The 21,247-nt window shown below is 43.3% G+C and overlaps 1 protein-coding gene across 1 annotated transcript in view; it reads right to left on the reverse strand.

Moving 5' to 3' along the window:
- Nucleotides 1-21,247, reverse strand: part of KIF26B (kinesin family member 26B) — a 295,183-nt gene that overhangs the window by 13,280 nt on the left and 260,656 nt on the right. Inside the window, exons 11-12 of the mRNA XM_048298554.1 lie at nucleotides 13,941-14,103; nucleotides 9,397-12,829 (exon numbers count right to left, since the gene is read on the reverse strand). Of these exons, the coding sequence (XP_048154511.1) occupies nucleotides 9,397-12,829; nucleotides 13,941-14,103 (3,596 nt within the window). The remainder of the gene's footprint in view (nucleotides 1-9,396; nucleotides 12,830-13,940; nucleotides 14,104-21,247) is intronic.

Genomic DNA, 21,247 nt, shown 5'->3' on the forward strand with positions numbered 1-21,247 from the left:
TTGACTGTATAATAAATAACATGTTTTGTGGGAATTACAGCACACCACTCCTCACACTATTCCCCACATATGACTCATGAAGAAAGTGGGCAGCCAGGCAGCTCAACTGGAGCAGCTCTCAGCACCCTCTCACCTCTGCCCCACCTCTGCAAACTGCCTGACCCTCCCACCATGTAAACAGAATTCATTCCTCCATTAAAAAAAAAAAAATTATACCAAAAATCAATCTGAAAGAAAGCCAGTAAAATGAACCCAGGGCAGAATAACCACACATTCATTTATGACCATGCAGTATGTAAAGCAACATGCCATTTGCTGAATGCCCTGAAGGATATGTTTTTCGCTTAGTTTGAATTTATCCACTCTCAGAATAACCCCTCTTGAACCTAGCTTGAGTATGAATAATCAGGCTGTGAAATGGCCATGAAAATACACAGGATACAAGATTTGCCTTTGCTCTACTTTAAGCTATAGGTTAAGGTTTGGCCAGGTTAAATTTAAGATAAAGAGAGTAGCACAGCAGTGAAGGTGTGCAGTGTGAAAGTAGATCTGAATGAAGAGTGGCACTGAAGCCACAACATATTTCAGGAAAGGTAAGCCCAGAGGAGCCTTAAGGTATAAGAAATACAGACCAAGGAATGTGAGGGTAACTTTAAGGATAAGAAGACACACTGACCTCAGCAAAATTGCCAAACTGCATAAGGATGTGTGCTCATAAAAGTATGTGTTGACCAGGGCAAAAGCTCTAAAAAGTCTGGTTTTGCTTAAGTACTGTATATTTTGGAGTGTTCCCCTTAGGCTGCTTTCCAACCACACATTCCAGAATGAGCATCTTTTCTGTGAAAAAGGTAAAGGCAAAAACTGCAAATAAAAAATATTAATGAAAAACAATGTGATGCATATCTCTTCAAAGCAGGATACATCCAAATGGGATGCAAAACAACTGCTGTCCTAGAAATTTCAAGGTGCTTCAAACAGAAAATTAAAGTGTAACTTGATATATCATAGTTTCAGAAGTTTATAGTGTGTGCTCAAAGGCGGGATGTGGAGCCAAAGCTATTCCCCACAGCACTTAATGTTATGGGATGTAAAATTGCCTTTCTGTACAGAACCTGTTCTTCAGCATTTTGGTTTTTCTCACCAGACAGTCCAGGGAAATTACAAAAACCAGACCTAGCTAACTAGAGAAGTACCCGTAAGCTCACACTCTTCCTTCTGTGGCTTTATTTCTGAGAAGTATTGTGCCTCCAATAGCAGTAGCACCAATGTCAATTGTGGCATCAAACTTTGCTTACTAGCTAAGATTATTTATCCTGTTTCCCCTGCTCCTCGCTGTCTGACAACAGGTCTCCTGCTCTGTTTGAGTTGAAAATGTGATGCTGACTTTGCCTCTCATTCTTATTTCCTAGTGGGATCTGCCCTTATGGTCAATTGTCCATGACTGAACCAACTCCTCCCCTTTCCTTTGACCTCCTTTCTCCTAGTTTATTTTATAGTGCACTTTGCCCAGTGCAGAACACACAGCTATTCACGCATATTCATACAGTTTGCACTGTTCCCCTCCTGAAGGGGAAGTCATTGCCAATGTTTTCGAGTGGAAGGCCCCCCTGATGATGTGGGGACTTCACCAGAAGTATTTAGGGTGGCCATCTTGAGGTCAGTATTCCAAACACCAAAGAACCAAGGCATATATTTCCAGAAAATCTAAACAGCATTCGCTCATCCTCGCAACTCAGATTACACAGATTGCACAGAAAGGACCATGTTGCACCCAAACACCTGGAACAGGATACACTGAGAGGATCCATCATTCAGAAGAAAATTTTCTATGTCCATCTCACTGTAAAATAATTCAGGCCATATTCTGTATTGACTGTTATGCAAGCCCACTGCTGTGAATTGATAAGAAGTACAAGGACACTTGAGACAAGAAACCACTATTTCCTGTATAGTGGAATAAAGCAATGCTTGTTTATAATATTCCATCCACACCTATACTAGATATGTTTCTGTACCGGTATGAGGAATATGCTGACATACAGCCAACTTCTAATTTTTTTCTGTTTGTGCAGTTCATTTCTATCTACCCAGTTCATTTCTTAACCTTGCTTTCTGGATTACTGTCTTATTTTAAAAGGAGCTTTTCAGGGCAGTTTAGAGCTGGTGAATGAGCACTGTTGAAACCAGATCAGAAAGCAGGCCTCCTGCGGTGTGGCAGGTTGACAAGTAATCTGGGAGATGCTCCAGGGAAGATGCACATCGCCCACAATTCCTAGCAAAAAAAACCAACCAGAGTCTCTTCAAAACATTTCTCTTTCTTCAGGCTGGATTTTGGTTTAACAGGTATTTGTCAGCATTGTGGCATTATTTAAGAAGCTGGTTATTATTACTACGGTACTGCACTGAAGAGTTGCTCCAGTCACTTGGACAGCAAAGGCAGAGGCTGGAGGGGGAAGGGCTCTGAAGCCAGACCATTAGCTCCCAACAGGACAGTGGTGGAGGCATTCCAGTGAGCTAATTCTGTGGCAGTGTCAGGAGCAGGTTTTATTTACACCCAGCCTAATGGTGTGCAACTCAGTCATGCATGTTACATGGAGCCTTCACCGTGCACAATAGCCTGCTGCCACTTCCTCTATTAAATCATTCCTATGTTCATGTGGCTGAAAGCTCAGTGCTGGCATGCAGTAGTCAAGCGTGTAAAAAATGATTACTCTGATCCCTTTCAACACAGATTTGCTGCATGAAATGGCCTGGCTTTGACCTGGGAAAATCAATGCTGTTGTTTTAATGAACAAAAAAAAAAAATTGGAGCTGAAGCCTGCACTTCCCCTCCCTCTACTCACCCCAGGGCTGTCCAGTCAGCAAGTCACATGCATAAAGTGGTAACCTGCATGCAAACAGCATTTTTGCGTATAATTCTAAACATCCTTTGTCATGGTAAAGGTATAATACAGGATATCAATTAGCTACCATCACTTGTAAGCAAGTTAAAGTAGAAATGTTGGAGGTGCCCTACAGCTGTCTGATACAAAGGGCAATTTTCAGCTCCCCACACTGTGCCTTAGGCAGTCTAAACATGAACCAAATTCCTTTTCACTTGGATTCAACAAGAAAAGCTCAGACTCTCTTTGTTGGTGTTTTGTTTCGTCATTATCATTTTGGCCATGTTTCAAAATGTGAGGCTTTGCAATATTGGTTGGAGACAGACTTTTGTAATTTACAGTCCGTAGATTCAGCCTCTGGCTTTTTCTGCTGCTTTCATAGACAGGGTAAGTGCTTCCAGAGAGTAAATATGTTCAAGTGTAGAGTTTTCGGGTTCCAGGAACCTCTAAATCTCCATCTTTAAAACCATCCCACCACTGAAACCCAGAGCACACTAGCATGAGGAAAAAGGAGGCCAATTTTAGATAATTAGCCATGTGTTAACAGTCTGTCTTTATATTAAAGTGCTTAAAATCATGTAGCAATTTGCTCTTCTTTGGTGTTGAAAGTTAGTACTGAGAAAGAGCTGCAAGGAGTCATGAAACTTCACTACCAGTGTCATCAAATGCTGCAGCAGGAATCTTTAATTATCTATAGTCAGACAGTTCCCCATGCAAAGAAGATGAAAGCACGTGCACAAACACACACACCCATACACATACACAAATCCTGTCCTGGACTGACAAAAGCAGGATCATCCAAATTCTGAGATATGCAACTCCAACTCAGGGCATAGGTTTAAACTTCAGGAATTCAACCTTTGGAAACCTTAATTTTCCCCCTGTCTTGTTTCTACTTGGCCTGACTTTCAGTAACATCTCTTCGGTTTTTGTTTTCTGATGTTCACTGATACTTAACATTCAGGAAAATGTTAAGTATCAGTGGCCTTGACTGACCCAGCTGGAAAGTGCTTTTCTGGGAAGGAATTTATGCCCAAAGTCTCATGTCTTTGAGCTGCCTCCTTCTGTCTCACATCTTTTTCTCATGCCCCAGTCCCAGGTCTGTTCCCATGAGAGGGCCTGTACACACCCACTGCAAGGCAGTGGTCCCCACTGGCACCTAATGGTTGCTGCTCACTTGCTGCTCCCTCAGGCCTGCTTGGCCCACAGATCACTGCCCTCCATGTTTCACCCTTGCTGGCAGCACCAGCAAAGTTCCAAGCCCAGACTCAGCTTCAAAAAGCCTCAGGAAAGAAAACAGCTTCAGGAAGATCTGTGTGATCTCCATAAAATGCCTTGTTTATGATGAATGATCTCAGAACCCGTCCTGTTCTGCTGTTCCCATGGAAGGAGGTTTCTTTACAGAGAGTACTGAAACACTGTAAGGGACAGGAACCTGTAAATAACATCTGTAGGAGAGGGCAGAAAAAACTAGAAACAACATATTTATGGAAGTAACATGAAAATGCAAACAGGACTCAGCTTTACTGGGTAAACCTCATTAGAGCCTGGACTCTTCCTTTGCTATTAGCTCACAGTGAGTGAGACCCAGAGCTAACACCAAAGCTGCATCTCTGAAATCCTCTGGTCATGTTTTGCATTGAGAATAACTTTAAAGCAATGCCCACATACATCCAAACTAAGCTCAGGAAAAGATGCTAAAAATCAAACCAGAAGAGCAAAAGGCAGGTAGATATCACTTCTGATCTAAGGACCCTGCTATTACTCTTTTTTTGTACCAGCATTATCTACTTTTATGAGCTGGTAACAACAGAACACAGAAACTACACAAGTTGCCCAAGGTGATACAGTGAACCAGCAGCACACCAGAGAATATGACACAGATCTTGCAAGTCCTAATTTGCTGCCCTGCCTGCCTCCCTCTCATATCTGTTGCACCCCCGGGATACAAATACAGCTTTGGTAAAACTAAAGTTCAACCAGAATGCACTTCCTGAACACATACAGGAGTATGTATTACAAAAGCACCCTTTTCATTGCCTTTCCATGGAGCGGCACTGGGCCATTGCGCTTGGAATTTCTGAGGAGTTAAAAAATAATATATAATTGCTGCAACTTAAAACTGTACAAACTATGCCCTAACACTTCAGTGCCCTGCTCAATACGGCACTACCTACCCAAGAGAGAGGAGGCTGGAGCCAGAGACAAAAATAAGGCTGAGATGCCAATTGTTTCTTACAGGGAAAGGCTAATGGAGTGAGCAAAGAAATCAAAGTACAACGTAGTTGTACAGATGATTTCAGGCAGAGAGGGAAAAAGGGCCTGCCACAAAACAAAAATAACAAATGAAACTCTGTTTTCCATTGCTCAGCGAGGGCAGGGGAGGATGCATGGCAAAGTCAGTTGAGGTTAGGAGTCGAGGGTACCTGTAATTTAACCCTAGCTCTGGCTCTCACTTGGCTGGGGCATTAGGCAAGTCAGTAACAGTCCCTACCTTCATTTCTCCATCTGTAAAATGGGATCTGGAATAATACTTACACCACAGGGTGGATTAAAGAGCAGCTATACAAAACTTTGAAACGTACAGCCATAGATCAGGGCTAAATAGCTTTGTTTCTGCCACAAACAGTCACTTTGGGCCAATATATGCTGACATGATGTTACAGAACCAATGTAAGATGTTAGAAAAATGGGAATGTTTATTAAATGCATAGGTTAGCTTCAGGGGAAAGGCTTACGTGGTTCATGAGGCAAATACATGATTTTTCAATAGGTACCAGAATGCAAAAGGAATTTTTTTATTATTATTATTATTTTCTTCTAATTTTGTACACACACAGCTTTGTACCACGCTGTCTGTGAACTGTACAGGTAACCAGGCAGAGGCCAAAAATTAACCTAAGGCTAACAGTGAATATGAACTAGCTTTATCCTTCAAAAGCTGTCAGTGGAGGTCTGATACTTCATGTATGACATTCAGGGCAGAAGCACCTACACATACAAATAATGCACTTAAGAGCACTGCAAGACAAGATCTTAATCTCAAGAAAAAATGATGTCTCTCCAATGTGTCAGAACTTCAAAAGTAATTGTGAGATCTGCTGGTGATTCTCTTAAAGACTCTTTATAGCTCCTTTTAGAGGGGCCTTGGGCTGATTCATGTTGATCGTGTCTGACAGCTAGCATTTCTGTTAATAATAATCATAAATAAAGTGGACAAGGTTGCCTGACCTGAAATGAGCATATCTATAGTGCCATATCCATTACAGCACAGTGGATCTGTGACCGCAAATCAGGAAAGGTCCAATGCTCTTGACATTTTGTATTAAAATAATATCTGTCTTTTAAGATCTCAGAACCTTTGTGTGCTATCTTTTTCATTAAAAAGTGTTCTTTAAGAGATAACACACACTATAAGAAAGAAGATGTTACAGAGGGTGAAAGATTGCAAAACTTTGCATTTTTTCATTATACAATAAAAATACATCTGTGAACAGCTCTATTCTCCCTTATATCTTAACTCCTCCTTCATGTTCTCCTGCATTGAAGTAATAATCCTGGTTTTATGCCATCATAAATCTGCTGACATGTGAAAAATTATACTATTATCAAACACATCAAAACAGAATTATGATTTCACTGCTGCAGGACCAAATGCAAACAGGAGCTGGGGTATATGAAAGTGAAGCCTGATTAATTTCTGGGCAGTGGTTTTCTGCTAGAAATAGGGGTGGTGGTAAAAATTTGAGTTTTAAAATTTCCATAAAACCCCTGGTTGCACTTATACACAAGTCATTCCAAACAATACAGGAATTATTTGCTGATATAGGGGATCACTCTCAAAAGTAAAGTATCAGAGATGATACACTGAGAATCTCTCCCCATCAGGTGACATGCTGAATTAAGAGAGAAGCTTTGTAAATTACTGTAAGGGAGGTCAATGTGCCAGGCTATGCTGAATCCACTGGGGCAGGCAATTTCCAAGGACACAGACAGGCCCTTCACTGAAAACTCTCCACTCCAGAGATTCATGTCCAGCATCAGGCAGATAATTGCAGCATTGCTGACAAAGGAGAGAGGAACTGACTCACACAAGCAATTAGAATAAAGAGGTTAATCTCTTGGCCAGCCAAAAAAAAGGTGTATTTGGGGAAAAAGACAGGTCAAATGTTACACAGCAGTAAAAAAGCAGCAATGCTAGGACTCCTCATGTTCCCTGCCAAAGGAAGGTTTGTACTTACATCCTCACTTGCTAATTTTGCATACCTCCACTGCATGACAAAACAGTGTCACTGTTCTGCCAGGTAGGCTCAAGACTTCTTCTTTCCTAGTGTGTCCTCTAGACTGGTACAAGAACAGTCTTAAACCTGAGTCTCAAACAGATCTCTCCTTCACAACTCCATTTTCATGACCACTGGCACAATATTTAGTCCTGCACAGGGGTTATCAAAAGCCAAAGCTGTGAGCCAAAATACAGCCCTGGTATAAAATACAACACACACATCTGCAGCTTGTCTGTAATTAGAGCACCACAAAGACAATGCTTTTGTCACTCATATCTCCAGCCTTGTCCAGGCTCCAATGTGCTATCAAAGCAGAGAAAAGTAAAATGAAACAAGGAGTTTTGTGAGCATCAGAGTAAACAAATCCTGGTCGTCTAGTGATTTAGTTTGGAGATGAACTCTGGTGTCTAAAGAATCCAGAAGCTCTGCCTGAAGGTTTATTAGAGTATTTTTGCAAAATATCTCCCTTGGGGGAGTAAGGCGGGGGGGAGGGGGCGGGGGTATTCTCTAGTATCTAGTTTGGTCCCTTATCTGCACAGCTGCCTATTTTCACAGAACTTGATAAATTTTTCCATCTAAATGACCTGTGGAAAAAGTCCATATTAGATTGGCAGTTTCTCCACAAGACACAATCCAGTTGTCAGTTTACACTCACAAATGCCGTCTCTGTGGACAGCTTTATTTTCCTTTACCACAAGATGCAAATCATCCTTCTCTTCCTTGCAAGTTATTATTAACAAGTTTATATTTGAAAGGGGCTTTTAGAGGCAGAGCTCCTCAGAAAGAGGAAAATCAATATAGTACCATTTAACTGAAGGGCTAGGAAAAGAGATTTTCTCAGAGGATGCAAAGTTAACTTCAGAAATATTATTTGGACATTTGGTCTGGTCTCGCATCATGTAGAGCGATCACTTTCAGATGCATCCTCTAAACAGGTACAATCAGCTATGCATTTATGGATGTTGCTTTAATAGCAGTATCTATTCCATTCACATCTGTGCTGCACATGTTCTTTCTGCTACCACAGTCAAGAGCATAAATAAAGGGTGAGTTATGCATTACTCTGTTCACTGGAAATTAATTCCAGAGGTGAGTATCCCAGCAAGTGGAATGGCTGGTGAATTAGGAACACTATGAGAAAAGACAGACAGAGCTACTGTAGAATGAGTAGCTACTGATACTCCACATACCTGTGCCACCAGATCCAATGTCAACATGAATTTTTTTCAGAAGTAAGTTAGGCAGGACTTGCACTACAGGTTGGGAAAACAGCACCCAGGAAAAATGTGAGGTGACCAGCTCATGAATGGTCCCCATCCCTGTTCTGCAACTTTATGAAACTTGCTCTAGTGGAAAGATGTACCAGTTGCAACTGCACAGACTCCTGATATGACCCAGGAGGCTCTTGCTGTCTAATTAAAAAGTCCTGATGTAGTGTGAAGCTACTGGGGATTATGTCTGAACAAAGATGAGGCTTCCCGATCCATTCCATGATCACTAAAAGCATTTCAGATTTGCAAGTGCTTCAGTGCAGTAGTTCCTATATATTGTTCTTAATATTATCTATTATTTGTTAGCAATAAATTTCTGGGAAAAGGAGCCACAACTCAAAAGTTAAAAGGCAAGAGTCTCAGGTACAGGATAACATCTTTCAAGGGGCATGGGCACATTTTTGTTCCATCTTCTGTGTGGGAAGAAGAAACTCAAAAGTGGTTTCAGATGTAGGGTATCTTGCACCTTTGGGCATCCAGAGCACACAAGGAGCAAAAATGGGCTCACAAAAGTTACAGCTATTCAGCAAGACTCTGGTCTTGGGCTGGTGAAACCTGTGCATATTAAGAGGGAAGTCTGTGTGCAAAGTGCTTAAGAATAACAGTTACATTTCCTAGCCTCATAAAGGCATCTTTCTGGAATCAAATCAGAATAATATTTGTATAAATAAATACTTGAATGTGGCTGCCATTAGCAACATTAACCAGTTTTTGTTCATCTGAAGTAAACCTAAGTGAAAGAGGTCAGGGGAAGACTCCACTGCAAAGGCAATGCAACCACCCAGGATTTGTGAATGTTCCAAAATGAAAAAAGGCAGAGCCTAAGATACTTACCATGCCCTTTCTTCTCAGCTAAGAGAGGGAACTGGTGTTTAACTTGCTCACCCTTAGGGCCAGCCTACCCACTGCGTACTAATCTGCTTCGGTCTGCATCCCTCTTTCCCACCACCACAAGCTTACCTGCATTTAATCGTTTCTTTGGGGTTTTGAGGCTCCGGCACCTGCCACTGGCAGAGCTGCTGTTCTCGCTCATGGAGTCCTGTGCTGAGGAGGCGCTCCCCGTGGCCTCGCTGTCCCTCATCATGCTCTCGTAGCCGCTGCTGCCCCCGCTGTGGTAGAAGAGGGCTGTTTTCCCCATGGCGGGGGGCAGCTCCCCGCTCAGGACACTGCTGTTGTCACTCCCATGGCCGCTGCTGCAGCGGTGAGGTTTCCGAGGAGGAGTGATCTTGCTGTAAGGTGAAGGCAGCATGTGAACAGCTGGCTTCTCATCTCCAGGAAGGCCCCCGCGCTCATCTGCCTCCGAGCCTCCCCGCAGCTGTACGCCTCTGGCACTGGTGCTCCCTTGGAGCAGCTCTGAAATCCGCCCATTGACAGCCCGAAGGGGCAATTTGGAAGCAAGGCTGGAGCCCCGGCTTCTGCTGAGGGACTGCATTGACCAGGACATGTTCTTCCCACTTGGGGGCAAACTGGAGCTCTGCCCTACGGACTGAGGCAGAGACTTGGTAGAGAAGCTGAGTGTTTTGGTGGCAGAGGCAGAGAGGCTGCGGGCCTTGGGACTTGCCAGCAGGAGCTTGCTGACTGCAGAGATCTTTGACTGGCTGGCTTTTGGGGAGGCACCTGCCGACTGAGAGAGGCCTGAGTTGGTGGGTGAGGACATGGCACTGCGGCTGAGGCTCCTTCCAGCCCTAGGCATGGTGGTGTCTCTGCCAGGGCTCATTTTGGAGCTCACAGAGGCCAGACTTTCTGCTCTTTCCAGTGACAAACACTCATAGTGGCTTCCTGTGGACCTCCCTAGGGAGTTGGTCCTGCTGGCGAGCTGCTCCAGCTTGGCACTGAAGAGCTTGCTGCTGCTGTTGTTGATGCTGCTGTCAATGCCAGGGCCTTTTTGTTTGGCACTGTGCTCCTCAGGGAAGCTGGCCAGGAAGGACATAGGCTGGCTGGAGGGACTGCTTGTGGTGCTGATGGCTGCACTGTGCTGGGGGCTGGCTCTGTTCTTCTGATCCAAGCTTGACTTTCTCACAGGTGGCAGAGGAGGGGTCCCTTTGGGACGAGTGAGGATGCAGTGTTTGGGAGAGGCCATTTTCTTGTCAAGACTAGCCTTAGAAAACTGGGGGAGAGCAGGAGAACTGACTCCGCTGCTGTCAGTAGAAGTAGGATGGGGATGACTATCAGACTCCTCCACCTTGCTTGCCTTTGGGAACCCTCGAGGGAGGCTACAATTCTTGAAGCCATCACTGGAATGAACAGGGCTTTGAGTTGCAGAGCCGGATGCTGCCACCTCACACCCATCCACAATCCTTTTTAGACTGTCAGATCCTGGGGAGATAGAGGTGTCCCCACTGCTGGTGCTAAACCTGTCTGCTGGGGACTGCTTTGTGCTGTGCTCAGGCTTGGCTGAAACCGCGACTGTATCAGGCCTTGGCCCATCACTGCTCCCAGAGATGTCCTTTTTAACATCTTCTTCTCTCTTCAGCCAAGGGTCTTCAAATTTGATAACCTTCTTAGCAATGGATTCTTTCCCATCATGGGGATGAACAGCTTTTGGGTCTGCAGTTACTGCCAGTACAGCACCATCAGTCTCTTGAGCTTTGAAGGAATTAACAGCAATACATGGATACACGGTAATGTTTGTCTTCATTGGGATGTAGCCTTCACAGCTGCTAAGGCTTGCGGTGTTTTTGATGGTGACAGTAGTTTTGCCTAGAGCTGATATTTTACAGCCTTTGATGGGTGGCACTTTGCCGAAGGCTTCCTCCCCCATTTCCGACAGTATAAGCATGTTGTCAGTCACTGACTTCTGTTTGTCACTTACACAAATCATGCTGGCACTTTGTATGGTGCTTGCAAACTCGGAGACGGGGGGTTCTGCCATAGCTTCCCCATGCCCATAGCATGCCTGGGCTATGAAGCTGTGGCACGACTGGTCCCCGTCACTCCCTGTGCTCATTTCACTCAACCATGAGCTGATGGATGAGCGCCTGCTGCCATCATCTTGGGGTTTGTCATCCAGACTCAACTTTGGAAGAGGAAGAAACTGTGTGATGCTGACTTCAGACACAGGAGCTGAACTGGAGTAACATTCAAGATCTTCAGAGATACTGCTGATAATACTGACTGGCCTAGAGCCAGAGGCCAAAGCCTGCACAGAGCAGTCACTGTTAAAACTGATGATACTGGTCGGGCGCCCATTGTCAAGGACACCACTAATGGTCAGCTCTTCCACTAGAGTGAACACCAGCTCGTCCTCTCCATTCAGCTCCAGTGGCTGCTGAACAGTCACCATGGTGGTGCTCAGAATCTCCTTCTTGGATTCTGGAGAAATGCTGTGTTGCCGATCTTCATTGAGAACCGTCTCTTCAAAATCCCCATTGCTGGATGACACGGACTTCTTAATAATCTGAGGGCTCATGCCTACAGGTGGGGTCCGGATTTCTGGCTGTAATAATGATTCACTAGATGTCATTGCAGCATCCCTACTCAGGGGAGCTGGTGGGGGAGTGGAGCTGGGCAGGACTCCTTTCTGCGTATAGACCTTGCACCTCTGGGAAGGAGAAGTTGGTGGCTTATACTCAGATGTCTTCGAGAGGCTTGCAATGCCAAGCCGGGGTGAACCCATTGGCCGAGGTTTGCCTTCCACAAATCCACAGGTGTTGAGCCCTTCTCTGCTGCTCTGCAAGCTGGTGCTGTGTGCTAGCGGACAAGAGTTAAGCTCTTTACTAGAGCTGCCTGTTACACTCCTGGGAGAAGAAGGAGTTGAAAGATTGGTAAGAGCTCCAGAAGGAACAGGGGAGTGATTTCTCCTAGTTTTGCTGGGTGTTGTATTTGTATTTTCCTTGGCTTCTCTATCAGGATGCTGACATTCTGGCATTGTATCTTCCTTATCTGACTCTGGTAAGTGGCTAAGCTCTGCCAGCTGGCTTGAGACAGCGCACTTAGACATCTGGTCTGAGCTAAATTGAGCAGGAATCTCTTCAAAGGGAAATTTGTCGGTCTCTTCACTGCCATCTATGCAATCCAGCCTCTCTTGGAGCTCTGCAAAGGTGTTGCACTTCAGGCAGTCTCTTTCAGACGTGCTGGGCCCTGATTCACTAACTTCCTCCAACCTGCCCTCATTTTTGGTCTTTTGCAGAGCAGGAACTATGGGAACAAAGTCAGGGGGACCCTCGTTATCTGTTAGTTCCTTGTCAGAAAGGGCAGTGCCATTGGGACCAACGTAAATCACCGTGTCACAGGACTGCTCACTGCTGGATGAATAATCAGGATCACTTGACAAATGCAAAATAGGGAAGTCTGGGTCCACGGTGTTTCTAGAATGGAAAGGCCTCAGCTGGGTTGGCCTCCGCATCCTGCCCTCCTCACAAGAGCTCTCTCCTCCAGAAGAGCTTGATGTGTACTGCAATATGAGAGAGAGAGAGTCTATGACATTTCAGCATTGCAAGCTGCTCCTTGCACAAACTGCATAGACAAAAAGGTCACGGCCACATCTGAACTGGGAGAACTCTAAACTAAGGCACAGAACTCTGAGGCTGCTCATCCACAGCCCTAGGGCAGCCACACAGCTACGTTCAATGGAGAACCCAAAGCCTCAGCTCTGAGTCCCACTCCAAATCATAAGATTTCCCAAAAAAAGTACTAAAAATATGAATTAGAATACTTCCCTTACCTGAGCCTGGCCAAAGAGATCAGGTATTTGGCAAAGGCTTTGCTGATTGTGTGTGTGTGTATGTTTGTGTATTTGAAGAGGAACAAGAAATCTCATTACATATGACCCCACAGTACCAGTCTGTGGAACTGTGTAACATGCACTCAGAGGTCTCTGGAGACACACTGCTCTGATGGCATGTGGACTGAACCTTTCACTTGTGTCTCTTCAATCAGTTGACAAAAAAAGCTTTTGTCAATCTGTAGGCAGCCAATTTAAATTAAATGCATAAAATTCACTCATTCTGCCCAATTCACATCATAAATTGCACAGAAGCAACCAGAACTCTAAAACATGAAAATGGATATAGTCCATCTTCACTCTACTTCTATCACCCATATTTAGAAGCAGTAGGAATAAAAGTGTCATCAATGCTGACATTGGACACAATTGTTCTGCATTTATGTTGCTCCCGCTCTCTCTGAGAAGCACAGAGAATCTAATTCTTAATTAATCCAAATTTTCTTTAAATCTACAGCAGTTTAACTCCTTATTATGTCATTAGCACTAGGAGCATAAGGGAAAATAAATGCTCCCTGACAACTGTATTATTAAACAAGGTCAGCGTACAAACCTGCTACAGCAGATGTGTCTGAACTCACTCCTCTGTTTCTGAAGCTGAAGCATTTACCCCTCTGATACTGCTCTCTGACACTTGCCTAGGACTGGGTACAAACAACCCATACACTTTGGAATTGATTACTGATTTTGTTACATGCTGCTCTACCCAGTTAAGAATCCTTCATGATCCTTCTTCCTCCCTCCTGCATCATTATAAGAAGGGAGTTACACACTGTCTTACCTTAGTTTTCTTTTTCTTCATCCTGAGGACCCTTGAGGCAATCTGGATGGTGGAGAGTGTCTCAGCGTAGTTCCCCGCAGCCGCTGAAATGTGAGCGATCATCGTGGTGCGGCAGTTCATATTCCCCAAGGACTCTCGGAGCAGCATGGTCAGCTTGCTGTCTCTGCAAAATAAAATGAATTAAGGCTACATTAGCCAGCAAGGCTTCACTTTGGCCATCATGATGTAACTTGGCTCTTGGCAAGATATTTTCTCCTCTTTTTAATGGAACCCTAATTAGTTTCCTTCCTCAGGTTTGCACTATGTTGTGCAGCTGAGCATGCTGAAAGACCCTGGACTACAATTCAAACTTCTTTTCTCTTTCCAGTTCCCCTTTTTTGTCTCCTTTTGGTCTCAGTCCTTCTCCATTGTTACCATTGCCAACAGTGAGGTGCAGACCAGCAGTGGAGACTGTTAAGGAGCCACAGCAGCAAACACCAAACTGCTGCTCTTTTGAAGTGCACAGTGTGCAGACAAACCCTGGCCCAGCTCTGGAGGACAAGAGGGTACTGGATTAGATTAGAGAGCACAATTTTTTTGTTGCCTTCTAGGGCATTGGGTAACTTGATATTAATAACAGTTAAATCACTGAAGTCAATTTTGGAAGATGCTGGTAAAATACAAACCAATCAAGCCTTCAAACTTCACACAATTGTTCTTTCATATTAGATCTTTTCTTTCACTAAGGCAGAAATCAAATTTTCTGTTCTAGCCATTTACTGTTTTGTTCAGCACCAGATAGCTTTTGAAATGCAGATGCCTTATTGTGGGGCTGTCTGTGACTGGACTGAGAATATGAATTTTAACAGAATAATGATGCATATATAGTATTTTTGAGGTGGTCATCTAATCCTGTAGTCAGAAATGCACAATATATTATTTTTAAAGTGACCTTTAGTTCCAAGGTGTACGGGTCAGCTGGATGGTTAGCTGGGAAATGGCATTCTCTTGAAGAGAGTCTCCCCTGTGCTAAAGGTTGTGGATGATGATTACATACAGCTGGAAACAAAGAGAGCAGCAGCCTGATATTTATCTATCACTAAAGGAATTGCTTCCCCTGTTGTAATGATGGTGATAGCTTCATTGGCTGCAGATCAGATTTTTGGGGCTCACTGTTAAATATCTGTAAATGACCCATGGTGCATGTGTTTCCTTGTTCATTCACTTGAAATTTCCAGCTCACAGGAACTCTGCATAAAGCTACAACTGCTGGGAACTGAAGCTATGCCTGCTGGATGGGATTGATGAGCAACACTCTTGGACCTCTCTTTTTGATTGAATAAACAACAACATTTTGCTGCATATTTTGATGCAATAGCTCTGGAGAGTTCTCATCTCCTGAGACTTCTCGTACTTCTAGTACTGCAGTTTCAGCTTGACTAGAAATACTGAAAGTAAAACCTTTTTTTTGTTTCAGGATTTCTGCTTCCATCTGCTTCAGACACATTGAAGACAGTCTAGTGTCTTTGAGAGCAAACATCCATAAAGACTTTACTGAGACAGCCTCACTCATTTCACTTGTGACCTAAGGCTGCTTTGAATCTACAGATCCAGAGTTAATAGGCTGCTGTGTCTCAGGTTAGTGTCCCTCCTTTCCATCACGGAATAATTAAGATGTCAAATTTTGTACATCAGTTACTGCCACTCCAATGCAGAGTAACATGGAAATTATTAAACATCTGCACAGAAATCAATAACAAGCCTTTCATTTCCCAGTGCTTCTACCATAGCAAAACATGAGACAACAGGAGAAAGCACAAAAAAAACATTCTAAAAATGTTGGTCTCCTGAGAATGCATAACCCACGCAGCCAGCATCAACACTGAGGTGTGGCTTTCCTAGAGATATATGCATTAGGAATGTAAAATAATCTGTGCCATCTGCCTTGTACTGAAATACCCACTTGCAAGAAGAATAACGATACTGAGGAAATACCTATTTATAATTCAAATGATCCTCTGACATGGACAGGAACTAAAGGGCAGATTTGTTAAGGATTAAAGCATGAACCTAGCAGTAAAAAGTCCAGCTAGCACTGATTTCTAATTTCAGAGTTTGTTCATTCAGCACAGTCTATATCTTGACGCTCAACTTCACCTTGTACCCAGAGAAAATAACTAGCCTCATGTCACTACTGTACTCTGAAAAATAACATGAAGAGGAAGAAAGTTACTAAACACAGATTCTTGTCAATTCTGGACATTGTCGTAAGACAAGTTCAGCTGTTCAAGGTTCACTGACCTCTCACAACAGCACCTACTAAGTTCTGAAGGAAAGAAAGAAAGAAAATAAAAGAGAATGTAAGACATTTAAAAGTGTGGCGTAATTTTTAACTCACTCTATCCTCTTCAATTAAAATATTGGTAAAACATTTTAGATGTCTCACTGAAATTTGCTTGACAGACAGTATGAAACACAAAGTAGATGCTTTGTTCTTCTGAGTGCTGGCATTTCTGGTATTTCTGCCTGAAAAAATGGAAGGCTACGAATTATTTCATTAGGTCATTCATGAGCTGTTATTTGAAAATGCAAAATCTCCTGTGAAAGCAGAAGTTTTACAAAGAGGAGGTCTGCACTTCTGCACTGGAAGGGCTTTGAGAAGCAAGACCTTTGTTCATCTTCTGGCTCTGCAAATTAAACTAAGATAGGAAATTTTGAAGAAAGTCACAGAAGGTCTGCTGCTCCTGGGTGTATGTTGCTCATCATGTTAAACAGAGGCTGGCTAGCTGAAGGTCCCATATTTCTCATAGCAGCAGAGTGAAATGCATCAATGTCTTCATGGCAAATAAGAGAACTTCAGGAATGCTCATGGTCTATTTCTATTCTGCTCCGAAAGCAATAAAAATTATAGGCCAGAGCAGCACCATTTTATAAACCTGTCTTCATTTAAAATGTATTTCTATCCCATCCACTAATGTTTCTATAGTTTAGGAAATTTACCCTAAACCATCATGATTATGGGGATATAAAACACACAAGAAAATGAAGGTGGGGTCAGGATACCACACTTCAGACTCCAAAGCCTGTATATCAGTAAGTCAATTCTGCAGTCTTTTCAGTACTTAAAAGTCACCTCATTTTTTCCTAACTACATCACTTGGTCTAATAAAATACATTACCCTTACTTGTAAACTTTTTCTTGCCTAGCTTCTTAGACAATCATGGCTACAGAAAAAAGCTAATAAATATTATCCACACAGGTAAAAACCAAAAATAAAGTATGCAAAGCTGTAGCTCTGGAAAAGTCCAGAGGAAGGAGCCCTGCATGCAGGAAACTAAACATGGATATCTCTACGAAGCATGTCAGCAGGTACAGTACAGAGGTGCAGACTGCCAGGCAGAAAGCTTCAGTTCCTTCCACAGATTACCAGCCCTCCGTATGGAGAGGACGTCTCTCTTCTTCACTGTACTCCCTTTCCTCCTCTGTTGTTTCCACCCTCTAACATTACAATAGCTGCTGAAGGACTTACCTGTTTCCCTGCTGTTTTTCTGAATCTCTCAATAGGCACCCTAGCAGGTACTGAACCTCCCCAAAAGGGAGATATGGCAGTGCTGCAATGAGAAGTGTTCTCCTCTTCTGAGACCACCATGCAAACTGGGATCAGTGTAAATTAGTCCTTTCACTTGCTCAGTAAGAAGGAAAGATGTACATCCTCATGCTCCTCTTATACCTATCTGTATTTCCCTTCCTCATGAATGATTAATTATACTCAACTTCAAACAACACACAATCTTATATTGAAGAATGAAGCACAAAATATCATGATACATTTCCTTGGACACTGCATAAATCCCAGTTGCCTGTGTACACTTAGTCAAAGTCTTTAATTTCATGACTGGGTACTACTTTTGCACTAGAGCCCTGCCTCAAACCCTGCACAGGATAAACAGTGCTCACTGAACCATAAGTTACTTAATCTTTCATTTAATCCTTGCCTTGCAATGTATGGACTTATGCCTTATTTACTGTCAGGACTATACAAACTCTGTTCTGAATCCCAAATGACTGATTTCTTCAAAGGCTCTCTATCATTTTTCCTTTTCCCTGTGGAGCTCATCAATGCAGCCTGATGAATGCCTCTGAGGTGAGGCATATGTTCCTCTGATAATACCTGAAACATTGAAGACTTCATTAAGTATTGGTGTTCGGTATGACGCACAGATCTTTCAGAGTATTGATCATTACATAGTCTTCATATCCAAAGCACAGCTAACTTTGACTTACCTTGAACAGAAAATGGGGCAGCTGGTTCTCAATCTGGATACCCAAAAAACCAGGAATGTACAACTAGTAGCCTATCTAAAAATTTGAAGAAAACATTGGCAGAACTAGTCAGAAGGTGGTACCAGGTCCTTTCAGAATACCTCCCTTCTCTTCCACAGTCTTCCATCCCATCCTCCATATGTTTATTGACAATGACTGCATCACTGTACAGTCCTGATTCATGTCTAAAGCAGGTCCTTTATCTGCCTTGAAAAAAGATGATATTTGGGGATGGAGGGAGAACACTTAAAAGACAACACAATATATAGCCCATTAATTCTGAGATTTCGTGACCCTGTAGCAATTGATTTCATGATCCAAATGCTCTTATTATATGTATTTTATGTAATTTCATGTAGATTTGTGGTTACACTTCAATGAGACATCAGCAAGCCTGGAACATTCTGGTGTATCAAATAGCCTCAGTTGCTGAACTAGCTGGCAGCAGCAACTGGCTGCCATCTTTTGTTTGGACAAGCAGTAGAGAAGGAGAACATGACTTACAATTTACCACGGGGTTTTGCTAGCATTTGCTACCTATAGAAAAACACTAAGACTCAGGAGTAATGCACTCCTTTCCTGTGCTGTAGGAAAGTTGTGATCTCATGTGTTCATGTCCTTTTTGACATGCTCTTCTCTCATCAGACAATCCTGCACTCTTTTATCAGTGTCTATCCTAGGCTTTCCTCATCTAACCTTTGTGCTTGTTCTAATTCCCATACCACGACACTCATCCCCAGTTCCTCCCCAAGACAGCCTGGCAGAGCTCAGTTTCATCCTGCAGTGGTCAAAGCAGCTACACCAGACTTTGCCATTCTCCTTTGCCATCACTGCTAGACACTCTTCCAGTATTAAACTCCTCTTTCTTCCCCCTCTTCCTCCCACAAACATCCTCCACTCTCACTGCCTGTCCTCCAAGGCCCCTCTCCCCACTCAAGTTCCCCCCAGCTGCTCACTGAGACCCAGCAGAGGAATCCCAAAACGTGGCCATTATTTGGCATGGCTGCTGTATCATGCTGCCAGGTGAGGGGCAGGCCAGGGTGAGGGGGCAGAGAATGGTCAGTGCCTTCCTGGATCTTCCTCTGCCAGGTCCTCCAGCTTTAAGAAAATCTGTGTGAGCAATGTGTTCAAAGTGAGCTACACATAAAAGAGGGAAATGGTAATTGCTTTTGTTTGGGGCTGCAAAATAGAATTCATGAATAGAAAATGAAGCAATAAGAATAAATATTGTGCTCAGGAAATTCACAGGAATTTTCGTTGCCCAGCATTTCATTCTGTGTCTGGGAAACACAAACACAGAATTGTTTCACAAAAAGGAGGCAATACTGGAGAGGAAGATCCAACTGAAGTGTTGGAATAACGATTTTTCTGTGGATTATTTACCCAATTGTATTCTATGCTTTGTTTTTTTCCCCCCCACCCCACACCTTAACAACAAATATTTTCTTTGTCTTCCCTTTCCTCTCACCCCACTGCTACGTGGATTTTGGCTATTCAATGACAACAGCAGCACCATCAGAAATAGGAATAATAACATTCCACAAGGGAGACAATACAATAGTACAGCTAAGCTTTAGGAAGTGCAAGACTGCGTGTTTGTGCTCTCTATTAATCATATACTTTAATGTCTTCCTAGGCACTTGGCCAAAAGGAGAAAGTTGTCAACTCCCTCAAGGTGTTACTGTTACAGCATCAGATGATGTATGCCCTCAGGTGTCTTGTAATCTAATTATTTATAGAGGAATGTCAAAGGAAAAATCTCAGTAACTATGGCAGTCATTTCTGATCATGAAGTCTTAACTCTGCTCCTTTGAGCTGATGCACTGCTTTATTCACAGTAATAAATGTTTACATAACAAAGGAACCACATAAAGACTATATTTGGTTTTGGCTCTTACTGCATGGAAATAATCTCTACAAAGGACAGTTTATAGGTCAAAAAGCACAAGCCCAACAGCAGATGTTACAGGTGTGTAACAGCTGAGTTCACTATGAACCAGTACAGTTTGCTTAGTTATGTCTTTCCTTTCTGTTAATAATTTTGATAGAGGGAGAGGAAATGGGAGCAATGTGTGTAGGCACAGGCAAAATGAGGCCAGGTGGGGAGATAAAGCCCTCGATGGTTCAGCCATGTAAGCCTGGCTTTGTTAGCAGAACAAAATGAGGCAGTTGAAGAAAGATGGGTAACGTGTCGGCCCTTTAACCTGGGGAATTCTTCACCTGGTAAAAAGAGGCATTGGGGAGACAATGAACTTGCTCCAGGTGGAAGCTGGCTAGCCTTACAGGGAAGATGAAGCATAGTGGAAATTTCCACTGCCACTGCACTTAGTTATCTTGTATGAGGTGCACTAGCACAACCCAGAACACTGTGCTCACTGCAGAGGCAAAGGGGGAGCCAGCTGAAAGGACTACACTGAGGGGACACTGTGCTTAGGATCATGTACTGGGAAAATTCCACATCTGGAAAGGATGTGACACTACAGCAGTCAAAAGGTCAAGAGCAGGAGAAAGGTGTTGCTGCAGCCAACTATGGGACTTACACTTAAATTGTGCTATTACAAAACGCATATGTAATATAGGGGGATTCCCCCTACAATTGTTTTCTTTTAAGAGAAAATTTCATATTGCTGAACAATCCTTGTGCCTGTGACAACACAGGAGCATGTGGCAGATGCACAAAATAGCATCTTTTGTTTCTTTTCACCAAAGGCAGAAAATAAAATCAATGACAGAAGGACAGAGTCCCATTGGTAAGGCTGCACCTCAAATTAGTTCAGTTTTGGGCCCCTCACTGCAAGAAAGACATTGAGGTGCTGGGGCATGTCCAGAGAAGGGCAATGGAGCTGGGGAAGGGTCTGGAGAACAAATCTCATGAGGAGTGGCTGAGGTAGGTGGGGTTGTTCAGTCTGGAGAAAAGGAGGCTGCTCTCTACAACCTCCTGAAAGGAGATTGTAGCAAGATGGGGTTCGGCCTCTTCTCCCAAGTGTCAAGCAACTATCCCTCT

The sequence above is a fragment of the Corvus hawaiiensis genome, chromosome 3 (genome assembly GCF_020740725.1).
Source record: "Corvus hawaiiensis isolate bCorHaw1 chromosome 3, bCorHaw1.pri.cur, whole genome shotgun sequence".
NCBI lineage: Eukaryota > Metazoa > Chordata > Aves > Passeriformes > Corvidae > Corvus > Corvus hawaiiensis.